At 59.7% G+C, this 11,514-nt stretch overlaps 1 protein-coding gene and 1 long non-coding RNA gene across 3 annotated transcripts in view; both read left to right on the forward strand.

Moving 5' to 3' along the window:
- CUX1 (cut like homeobox 1) overlaps positions 1-9,187 on the forward strand; it is a 358,600-nt gene extending 349,413 nt beyond the window's left edge. For both annotated transcript variants that reach the window (XM_034669961.1, XM_034669960.1), the window contains exons 15-23: positions 616-743; positions 1,376-1,442; positions 2,201-2,313; positions 4,909-5,025; positions 6,197-6,280; positions 6,884-6,940; positions 7,339-7,419; positions 7,995-8,059; positions 8,301-9,187. In XM_034669961.1, coding sequence (XP_034525852.1) covers positions 616-743; positions 1,376-1,442; positions 2,201-2,313; positions 4,909-5,025; positions 6,197-6,280; positions 6,884-6,940; positions 7,339-7,419; positions 7,995-8,059; positions 8,301-8,370 — 782 coding nt within the window. In that variant the 3' untranslated portion in view covers positions 8,371-9,187. The remainder of the gene's footprint in view (positions 1-615; positions 744-1,375; positions 1,443-2,200; positions 2,314-4,908; positions 5,026-6,196; positions 6,281-6,883; positions 6,941-7,338; positions 7,420-7,994; positions 8,060-8,300) is intronic.
- Positions 9,188-10,088: 901 nt separating this feature from the next.
- The window catches only part of LOC117804132, an 11,118-nt gene continuing 9,692 nt past the window's right edge, over positions 10,089-11,514 (forward strand). Inside the window, exons 1-2 of the long non-coding RNA XR_004628373.1 lie at positions 10,089-10,227; positions 11,113-11,217. This is a non-coding gene — a long non-coding RNA (uncharacterized LOC117804132). The remainder of the gene's footprint in view (positions 10,228-11,112; positions 11,218-11,514) is intronic.

The raw sequence follows: 11,514 nt of genomic DNA on the forward strand, positions 1-11,514 counted from the left end.
CAGAATGATTTTGGATTGGCTTTTGTTGCAAAGACAACACCTGGCACTTGGGGGGGGGTTTAAAGACTGTGGATCAGGGGATTCCTGGGGGTGGGGGGCCACCCCGTCCCCCTCACTGAGCTGGAGCCTGTTGGCGGAGAGGCCAAGTGAATCTGGTGTCGGCTCCAGAGGCAGGACCCCCTCTACCTCCTGCTGGATCTAAAGCAGGCCCCCCACCCCTGACCGTACCTCCCTTCTCCCCCACTCCTACCCCTGAGCCCTCCCTCTGGTCATTATGCCAGAGCACAGCCCTGGAAGAAACTTGGCATTTGCTGGGTACCACGTTCCTGCCTTGCTTGACAGAGGCAAAGTGAGGCCTAGAGAAAGCAAGGGGCTAGCTGGGCTGGCCAGGCTCCCGGCTGGCCGGGGCAGAGCCAGGGGGGAATGGGTCCCCTGCCCTGGGCTCCTTCGCCTGCCTAGAGAATTTCAGGATCGTACTGAGTTCTTCAGGCCGGGAGTGGCCCTGCTGGCTGGCCTCACGGCGGTCCCTTACACTGTGGGTTGGAGAGGAGAGTGGGGAAGGCACCACGGCCCATACCAGGCTCCCTCTGACAGCCACGTCTTCCCTTGGCACAGGGCGCTGCGCAGAGCTGCAAGTCCACGTCACCGAGGCCACGGCCACGGCAGCTGAGCAGAGGGACCTGATCGCCCGCTTGGAGCAGGACCTTAGTACCATTCAGTCCATCCAACGGCCGGACGCCGAGGTGAGCCCGCCCCCTCTGGCCTGCCCCCTCCCCACTCACCCCTGGCTTTGAGCCCTTACCCAGTAAAACTTCACAGGTTAACCGGCCGGCTCCTCAGGCAACTGGTGTCCACCCGCCCCCACAAGGCCCACAGGGCTGTCACCCACAGCCTGAGTGTTGCCTGCACACTTCACCACAAAGGCCCAGTTCGGGACACCGGGCCATAGGGCACAGGCGCAGGCTTGGAATTCTGCCCTGCGAGCTGTGGGCAGAAGCCGGGCAGGATGACCCACCCATCCCACAGCTAGAGGACCTGAGGCCCGGGGGTCCTGGAAGGCCCCTGGAGGTCACTCTGCCACCCACCGCATTTTCTAGATAAAGAAATGGGGCTCGGAGAGAGCAGCTGGGCTGGCCCGGCAGGGCCGAGGAGCCCGTGACATCACTACCACAGAGCTCCCGCCTCAGGGTCAACCCAAGGCCCAGCCTTCCCTTTGGGGGCCCACGGGAGGCATCCTTTCCAGGCCTCTTGTGGCCACTGGGGTGCCCAATCCTGCCGCCAGACCACCCCACCTGTTCCTTACCCCCATTTGCTTGACGCCCTGGAACATTCAGTGGCACGTAGAGCAGCCGGCCACCTCTTGCCCCCACTGCAGGGCGCAGCTGAGCACGGCCTGGAGAAGATCCCAGAGCCCATCAAGGAGGCCACCGCCCTGTTCTATGGTAAGGAGGGGCTGGCCCGTCTCCGACACAGCGATGGGCAGGGCGGGAGCAGGGAAAGGAGAAAGGAGGGGCTACCGTGTGAGCCCTGATCCCTAAAGAGCACTCCCCTTCCTCCAACAAGGTCAGGGCTCCCCAGCCCAGCAACGCAGCAGCCACCAAAAAGAGGGGGGCTGGGTCCACCACTTGCCCTCCTATGCCTTAGCTTGACACCCCCACCTAGGACCCTCGCCCCCTTTGCCCTTCCAATGGCCTATCGGTGGCTGGTGGGCGGTAGTGAGCTCCCCAGGGAGGCCTCAGCACGGAGACACAGCCCGAGAGCTCCCAGCGCTGCGGGGAGGTGGCCTCCTCTGGCATCAGTATCAAGGAGGAACCTGGGGCTGCTGCCAGGACACTGGAGGGAGGCTCTCACGGCTTCCCAGTACTTCCAGTGTCCTTTCACTTCCCCAGGAGCGGGGGGAAGGGGGGAGGGCCTAGTCCAACAGATCCAGGGGTGTCAGATCCAAGTACTGAGGAGCGGGGGCCTGGGGCCCTCCAACAGTATGGGCAGGGAGGCTGCCCAGGACCCTCGCCTCCTAGATCCCGATTCCCCTGGACACCCCTTCCCTTCCCCAGCCTCTCAGCTCCTGTGCCCAGATACCTATGACTTCTACCTCATGGCCCTTGGCCAGAGCTCCCTCTGGGCTGGGGCAACTTGACCTGAGGACCCCCTGGTGGGTTCTGCCTCCTGCCACCCCAAGCCACTCTCCCCTACCTCCTAGGACCCTCAGCACCATCCAGTGGCACCCTCCCCGAGGGCCAGGTAGACTCGCTGCTGTCCATCATCTCCAGCCAGAGGGAGCGCTTCCGTGCCCGGAACCAGGAGCTAGAGGCTGTGAGTCACATTCTTCCCTCCCTTATGCCCCCCGGACCTGAGGACACAGTGGGGGACACACAGGCTTGGGGGCAGAGAGAGCTGTCACAAACTGTAAACCACAGAGGGGTTAGATTTGTTCTGTGCAGTCAGGGAGGGCTTCCTGGAGGAGGTTATGCCACGCTGGGCTTTGAAAGAAGAATTAGACACTCAAAGTAGAGGAGCCTATGTGAGCAGAGACAGGGGGCCAACAAGTCCGAAAGGCTATGCCAGGCCTGCAGGAACAAGACACAGAGGGCCCTACTGCCAGGCTGGCGGGCTACCCAAGGATTTAAGCAAGGGAGTGACACTGTCAGAATGGAGGGTAAGAAGGGTCACTCAGCAGCCAATTTAGGACAGAACCTGGCCTGGGAAGACGACTGGAGAGTGGTCGCCCTCGTCCAGGAAGAACCGTCTTAATCAGGTGGGGGACTGGAGACAAGGGCAGGTTGGAGAGAGGAAGGTCTTTGAGCCCTGTAAGGAGGAACGATCTGGAAACGCTGAGGAGCCCCGTGGGACTGGGAGAGTACCCGGCTGGGGGCCTTCCTGGAGGGGCGCCACGAGAAAGGGGTGGTCTGCAAAGGTGACCTTTAATGTGAGGTGCGTCCCTGTGGTGACACGGTGCCAGGAGGGTGGCTGGGGTCCTGGAAGGGGGAACAGGATACTAGAGAGGGGGTCAGGGAGGAAGTGAAAGGAGCATGAGAAAGGGATGTCCGGGACACAAAGGCCCAGGCCAGGGCATGCCCACAGAGGGACTGGACGCTGGATCGGATTGCAGAGAGCCTGGTGACAGACCAGAAGAGTACCTGGAGGGGTTGCTGTCCCAGCCTGGAAGACTCCCCATCCCCCAGAGCCAGCCCAGGTCATCCCTGAGCTCTCCTGGTGCGAGCAGGAGCCAGGAAGGTTACCATCCTTCTCGAAGAGTTATTGCTTGAGCTGATGATGGAATTTCTAGACTCTTCCTCTCCACACCCACAGTTGCCCCCCATGGGGCCTCCAGGCTCACGCCGGGGAGAGGCTGACATTCACTGAGTGCCCACAGTGGGCCAGGCCTGCTGCTGGTCCAGTGGCAAGGGTGGACCAGCTCCAGTGGGACCTCCTGTGATCTGGGCTCCAGGGCAAGAGACTTCAAACGAGAGGGTGCTCCCCTCACAGCAGGGACTAGAAACACTCACACTCCCCTCGGGGACTAGGGACAGCCACACAATGGAGCACTGGACAGCCCTTAAAAGGAGGCCTTCCAAATAGATTAAGTGGAAGGAAAAGTGTTTTATAGCCTTCTACCTTTTGTTTTAAAAATCTAGGTGTTTTTTTTTTTTTAATCAGGTACTGACTGTAAAAATTGTGGTAAAACACACATAACATAAAATTTACCGTCTTAACCATTTTTAAGTGCACATTTCGGGGGCATTAAGTACATTCACGTTGTTGTACAAACATCCCCACCATCCATATCCAAAGCGTTTCTCGTCTTCCCAAACTGAAACTCTTTCCCCACTAAGCCCTAACTCCACGTTCCTCCCCCACCCCCACCCCTGGTTGACCACGCCTCTACCCTCTGTCTCTGTAATTTGACTACACGAGGGACCTCGTGTAAGTGCCATCACACAGTAGTTGTCTTTTGGGGGGCTGGCGTATTTCGCTGAGCAGAATGTCCTCAAGGTTCATCCATGTGGCAGCAGGTGTCAGAATGTCCTTCCTTTTTAAGGCTGAGCAATATTCCATTGTACTCTATACCGAGTTTTGTTTATCCACTCATCCATCAAGGGACCCTTGGTTTGCGCCCATCTTTTGGCTACTGTGAACCATGCTGCTGTGAACATGGGCATACAGAAGTTTCTTCGAGTCCCTGCTTTCAATTCTTTCAAGTAGCTACCCAGAAGTGGAATTTCTGAATCATGGGATAATTCTATGCTTCCTTTTTTTTTTTTTTTTTTTTGGAGGAACTGCCCTACTAGCGTGTACTTTTTAGTCCTGTTTGGATTTTGTTAGCAGTATGAAGAAAACCCCGACTTAAGCATTTGGATAAGCTGAAAAATGAGGTCCCCTTTCATTTGTTCCTGGATTGGCAAACAGTAAAACCGCATAGCGTCTGATTCCATTTATATGAAATGTCCAGAAGGGGCAAATCAAAAGAGACAGAAATATCAGTGATTGCCAGGGGGAGGGGAAGGAGGGACTGATGGACTTGGCGTTTCCTTTTGCGGTAATAGACATATTGTGGAATGAGATCACGGGGACGGTTCACTATATTCCCTGCGAACATACTTAAAAAAAAAAAACACAGAATCCTATACCCAAAGACAGTGAGGTTTGTCATACGAATTACATCTCGATAGTTCTTTCAAAGGTTGATGATACCATAAACAAACAAACAAGACGTGGCCCCAAATCTGTCTTCTGCTTGGGGTGGGGTCACAGGAAGAGAAGGGGACTTGCCAGAGTCTAGAAGGTCAGGGAGATGGCCACAGGCAAAGAAGGGGCTCTGGGTAGAGAAGCAGGACCTGTGCCAGGCTGGCAGCCTCTCCCCCAACCCTTTCCACCTCGGGCCCTGCCCGCATGCCCCCCTGCCCCCAGGAGAACCGCCTGGCCCAGCACACCATCCAGGCCCTGCAGAGTGAGCTGGACAGCCTGCGCGCAGACAACATCAAGCTCTTTGAGAAGATCAAGTTCCTGCAGAGCTACCCGGGCCGTGTAAGTGCCCTCCCCAATTTCAGCCCCTGGGTGTACCAGGCAAGGAGACGGGCCGACCAGGCCCTCCAAGGCGAGAGGGTTGGGGGCAGTGACCTGCTGGGCAGCAGTGGGCCTAGAGACCCCCAGAGTCCATCCAGCCTGCTCTGCCTGCCGGCTGTCCTCCCTGAGCTGGGGAGAGACCCCCACAGTGGAGCCTTCGTGCAGGTTCATTCGTCAGACCCAGCCCGGAGGTGGTGAGAGGTGGCAAGGGGCAGGGCTCACAGGTCCCAGCCCATGGGCCCCCGGTGTCCCCCTCTATGAAATGGAAGTGATCCACTACCAGATCTGGGATTGACCTACAGGGCACTTGAGCACGCAGGACAGGCCCTGGGGAATCCAGATGTTGTAAACTTACATTCTTAAAAAAAAAAAAAAAAAAAAAACCACAAAAAAACAGACTTTGGTCCAATATCCCCAAAACCAATGAAGAAAACAGAATAAAAACCCACTCACTTCATTCTGGGTGTCAGAGGGCCCTCCCTGGCTTCTCTTAGCCTCCAGGCCTCACAGGGAACCCCCCTCGTGTGAGGAAACCCTTCTGTGACTGTGGGGAGACAGGGTGGCCGGTAGAAGCGCAGGGAGCAGTGACACTCAGGATGGGCGCCTCCCCAGGACGAGACTTTCCGCCCCATCCCCCACTCCACCTGTTGGAACTGCACTCAGACCACCAGAGGGCGCCAGACTCTGCGCAAACTAGTACATCGTACCCAGTGCCGAGCTGGGGTGGGGGTGCCCGGTTCACTACTCCGGTACCTGCCTATGCCCCACAGCCACCCGCAGGCTCCCCGCGAACCCCTCCCATACCCACTTGCCCGCCCTGGCCCAACCCTGTCTGTGATGTACACTCCGGCCCCAGGTGGCCTCAGTGCCCTCTACCTGCCCTGAGTCACGGTGGCCCGGAGCCCTGTGGGAAGTCTCCGAGCTCCGGCCATGCTCCCAGATGTGTGGCCCCAGCCACATTCATGCTGTCACCCGGCCCTCTCCCAGCTCTAGGGCGTGGGGCCCCTCCCCGACCTCCACTGTGCTGATGGGGAAGCTGAGGCTCCCCTGGGATCCTGCCAGCCTCAGGATGCCCTATCCCTGCCTTACTCCTGTTGGGCCCTCAGTAACTGGGTCTCTGGTCCTCATACAGAGTGGCGGCAGTGACGACACGGAGCTGCGGTACTCCTCCCAGTACGAGGAGCGCCTGGACCCCTTCTCCTCCTTCAGCAAGCGGGTGCGTGAGCCGCGGGCCCACTGCGGGGGAGCCTGGAGGACCACCAGCTCACCAGGCCTCATCCTGCCCTATGCCCTCATGCCTTCAGCCCTGGTCTGTTGACTGAGGCCCAGCCTCGCCCTGCTGTCCGCCAACTGCCCCCCACATACACCCCCCAGACCACCGGGGCAGCCTCCGTGCCCGCTGGGGGGCCGTGGAGGCCCGGGGTGCAGCCTGGGCAGGCCGAGGGAGCCAGGAGTATCTGATGGCTACGTGAGGGTGTGTGATAGGGAGTGAGCTAACCCCACGCGCCTGCTCTGGGGGTCAGGCAGACAAGCGAAGCCTCCCCACCCCCCACCCCCCGGTGTTGTGTGGTCTCCGGTGCGCCCCCATGTGAGGCTGCAGAGGCCCAGCTGGGAAAGACTTGTCCCACAGGCAGAACGGGCCCCCGGAGAGCGCGGAGGGAGGCAGCTGTCCTGGGAGCTGCTCACATAGACGTTGGGCGAGCCTAGGGTGTCACGCGGAGTGGAGGGGAGCCCGGCAGCCCCCCGGGGTCCCTCTCTGCAGCAAGCTGGGGCCTCTGGGGCCCTCGGGGTTCTCCCTTCATCCCCCCTCCCCCTTCAGGAGCGGCAGCGGAAGTACCTGAGCCTGAGCCCTTGGGACAAGGCCACACTCAGCATGGTGAGTTCCCTCCTCTGTGCCCAGCTGGGACGCACCGGAACCTCTGACTCTGGGCCTCCAAATACGCCTGTCCTCAGTCCCGTCTGCACAAGCCCCAGGGACCCCACTTACTACTCACAGGCCCTGCCGGGAGTGGCTGTGGAACCTAGAACAGGGTCCCTCCTCCTCCAGGACACCCTTCTGGTAGCACCATTCCTGGAAGGTTCTGGAATCATGCTGTAGGGGACACCATTCCCTAGAATCCCTGTGGCCCAAGTGCCCAGCCTATACAGTGGGAGACTGCTGCCTGCCATTCCTCCTCTTGCTGCCCCGGGTCCCTCACTTCAGGAACCTGGAGCAGCCCTTCAGGGGTGGGTGAGGCCTGCCCCACCCCCACATCACACCTCATTCCTCCCCAGGGGCGACTGGTTCTCTCCAATAAGATGGCACGCACCATTGGCTTCTTCTACACGCTATTCCTGCACTGCTTGGTCTTCCTGGTGAGTATCCAGGCAGGTGGCCAGGGATGCCTTCACCATGCTTCCTGGACCTCCAAGGGCAGCAGGGTCGCTATCGTGGCCTGGCACCCTGGGCCACCCCCAAGCCACACTGTCTGCTCCTGGCCACTTCTCTCCCCTCCGAGGGGACAGCAAACCCACCCATCAGGCCCTCTGGCTGGGGCAGCAGCCCAGCCACTCTGTGGAAAAGGCTTGACTGACTCCATCCACGGCCCTGTCCTGGAGCGGCATGGGGGAGGGCATGTCCACTGTGAGGCCACAGGCAAGATGGCCCTTACGTGGTTAACCTGGGCTCCAACTCTGACCCCAGGGCCCACCAGGTCCCGGCCTGTCAGTGTCACCCGCAGCAATGTCAGGGACAGTACCTCCATGTTGGGACCTCTCTGACCGTGTGTGAAACGGGGGGCACAGAGGCATCTCTAAGGCCCTCCTGCCCTGGGCCCTGGGCCATGAGAACCTTCCTGCACGGCCAGGAGGCCAGGCTCGGGGGCTGGAGGTGGGTGGCAGGAGGGGCAGAATGTCGGGACAGACAGCTTACTGTGTCTCCACCTGGCCAGGTGCTGTACAAGCTGGCGTGGAGCGAAAGCATGGAGAGGGACTGTGCCACCTTCTGCGCTAAGAAGTGAGGACAGCACCTGAGTCCCACCACAGCCCTGTGCGGGGCACCCCAGCACCGCCAAGCTCCTCCTGTGTTCCTCACCCCCAGCCCTCTACCATTGCCACCCACTCTGCCCCACCCCCCAGCTCCCCAGCACCCACCCTGTCACCGGGTGCATGGCCTGCCACACACACACACACACACACACACACACACTTCCCTCCTTTTTACCCTTGGTCTCAGCAAAGGTTTCTATCCCCAACAGGTTCGCCGATCACCTGCACAAGTTCCACGAGAATGACAATGGGGCGGCAGCCGGTGACTTGTGGCAATGATGTCCCCAACACGAGAGTGATGGCTGCGCCCCCCCCACCCCCTGCTTGTTCAGCTGCTTCTAATGACTTAGACTTCCCTGGAAAATTCCCTACAGAAACTGCCCTTGCCCTCCACCCACCAGTGCCCGAGGTTCCAGGTCCCCTTAAGAGAATGTCAGCCACACCAGGCCCTCTAGGTCCAAAAAGCCCCCGAGGCCCAGCCAGGCTGAGTCAAAGGGGCCCCTTCAGTCCCATCTTAGGCTGGTGACCTGGCTTGGGTCCTGACCATTAGCCCTGGTGGCAGTCACCTCCCATCATCAGCTGTGATGCTGATTGAGTCCTTGCCGTTTCTGGCCATGGTTCATCCAGTTGGGATCCCCTGGGCCTCTCTGTGCCAGGTCTGGGCTCCCCTAGGGCTCCCCTAGGATCTACCACTCCACCCCCCAAGAGATAGAGGGCCCTTCCTCACAGGCCAGCAGGCTTTGAGTCCTGCCTTTATCACCACCCCCACCCCACCCCAAGAAGAGAGGAAGCCCCAGAGAGCATGGCATAGTGTGTTACCTCCTCCCTGCCCCCAGACCCATTGTGAGTTTTGCTTTCTTCTTTAGCAAGATATTTTGGCTTCTAGGCAAGGAGGGATCTCCAGTGAGCCCTGTGCCCCAGGCTTTTCAGACCCAAGGACTGGTCTGAGGGGCCCAGGTGCTTCTCCGCCAAGGCAGAACGGGCCATGGACCATCCCAGCATGGCCACCTTGGGGCCACTGGCTGATCTTCCCAAGTTAGATTTGCACTCGCGCGTTCAGCTTTGCACATTTCAAATAAACACATGGTTGCAGCTACGCGGGTGCCCTAGCTCTGTGACTCCGGGGGGACAGGAGGCTGGTGCGTGCGTGCAGCGACACGCCTGGGAGCTGGGGCTGGACCTTTCAGCCGCTCTGCGGATGTGAGACATGACCCCCAGCACACGGAAGGTCTCTTCCTTTTCCCATCCCCCAGGAATTCTGTGAGTGGGTCCAGACCTTTGCTGGAACCCAAACCCATGTCTGAGTTCTCTTGAGCAGATAAGCGACCCAGTCAAAAGAGAAATCTATTCCTTTAAAAAAAAAAAGAAAGTAACTATCAGGTTGCCTTTGGATGTGTGATGCGTGTTGGACGTGTGATGTGAGCTCCTGGGGAATCCCTCCTTCCCTTTCTGTGTGCCCAGGAGCCATGCACTCTATGCCCCTTTCCCTTGGGCCCCTGCTTGCCAGGTACTGCCCAGCCCAAGTCCACCAAGCCCCCTGAGTGCCAGCTTTGCACAGGAACCCCCTGAGGCACCAGTCAGCCTCAGCCCAGCTCCACTCATGTGGGTCCCTTCCCACCCAGACCGAGGGGCTTCCTCTTGGTTTGTGGTGGTCGGCGTTACCCCACTGGCCAGGTGGCTCTTGAAGCTGGCTCCACACCCAGCTCCCACCCGCAGTGCGCCAGGCCAGAGACCCCTGTACTCTCCCTGTCTCAGTTTTATTCCTGAACGTTCTAGAGCTTACACATCCAGGGGCACCTCTTTGGGGTCCCACCCTCAGCACCCCTCACCATCTCACCCATCAGAACTTCCTCCAAGGCCCCAGAGGCCCCTGCCCTCGGGGACCCCAGATGAACCTGTCTTCACTGACTGTCATTCCTGTCCCCATGACAGAGCTGGTCTTGGCCAATCACCGACACCCTCCACCCTCCCGCCACTTCCACATCTCCCACCAGTTCCTCCTTGCGGGTCCGAGTCACAAACAGCTGGCTCCTCCTCACTTCCTCCTCCTTGGGGATCAGAGCTGTTGTCCTGCCCAGGACCCTCCCTGGCCAATGACAGCCCACCAGCAGAGCTCAGCCCACTACTCAGAACCAGGTTAGTCCGCCTGCAAGGGGGGGGGCAGGCTCTCCCATCTCCCAGAAGGGTGGGGTCCACAGCCAGGCCACCCACACACACTCCCACAGCTCTCCTGGTTTCATTCATAGACCTCCTTGTCCCCTGCCAGCAGTAGAGGCCTGTGTGAGGCTCTAATCGATAGCTGGTCCACGTCTGAGCTTTCATTAAGTGTCTGCTGCCCGTGTCCCGCTGAGAGGGCAGCTCGTCCATGTGGAAGGGAAGAGACTAGGTGCCAGGACCTCCGAAGAGACCCACCTTGCTTCAGCACCCCGGAAGAGGGCAGCCCAGGGCTGGGGGGCAGGAAGCGAGGGCTCCAGACCAGTCGCCACCTTCACTAATGCACTGCTCGTCTCTAGGCCCACCCTTTCCATCTACAAGATTGGGATAAAAACCCTGCTTTGCCTGTCCTGCTTCCTGGGAATTCAGAGGTGACAGGGCTTTGTGAAAGGTTAAAAGGCTCTCCACAGAGGTCAGAGATCATTATGGGGCGAAAAGGGCAACAGATGGAGGCACTCTCAGCTAAGGGGAGGACCACATCAGTTCTCCCTGCCCTTACTGAACCTTCTGCCTCTGCAGCAGGGAGAACTGATCTGACCACCTGTGGGGGTTGAGGGCTTGGAGCAGGAGGCAGGGAAAGGAGGGGAGAAGGATCTCGAGCGTCCTCCTACCTCTCCCCAGGAGCAAGCAATAGGTCTGATGTCTGAGCTGCCCTCCCACTCCTCCCCGACGCCATTCTGGCCTCCTGGAGGCCCCAGCTTGCCAGGGGTCAGTCCACTATTGCACCGCAAAGACCAGCAGGAGTCTTTGTTTTCTAAGCCAGAGTGGTCTCTGCCCTAACCTATGCCTTGCGTTTGGGGGCTGCAGAACCCACCGGTGGTGAAGAAGCCGGGGCTGTGTCTGCCCCCCACCAGTCCCGTTTGACCTCTGAAGATCTCTCCGGGTGGCGTCAGTCTCCCCATCATTGTGAAGGTGCGTAGATGGGGCAGTACTCGGGTCTTCCCCGCCCTGTAGCCCTTGGGCTATTTCCGGCACGGGGAGCGCGGAAAGCAGAGGGCGTGGTGCTCGCCCTCGGGATTTATGAGAACCAGACGTCGACTTCCCCCGTTGCGACATCTGGGCCTCCTCGAGGCTCCCATTGTTCCCGCGGCGTAAGGTCCAAGACAGCGGCGGCCTCCGCCGGGCGCCCATCCCCAGTGGGCGCCCACGCCCCCATATACCCACTATTCGGGCCACCCACCCGGCCCCCACCCACCCGCGCTCCCGGGG

Source organism: Ailuropoda melanoleuca, chromosome 10 (assembly GCF_002007445.2).
Source record: "Ailuropoda melanoleuca isolate Jingjing chromosome 10, ASM200744v2, whole genome shotgun sequence".
NCBI classification, from domain to species: Eukaryota; Metazoa; Chordata; class Mammalia; order Carnivora; family Ursidae; genus Ailuropoda; species Ailuropoda melanoleuca.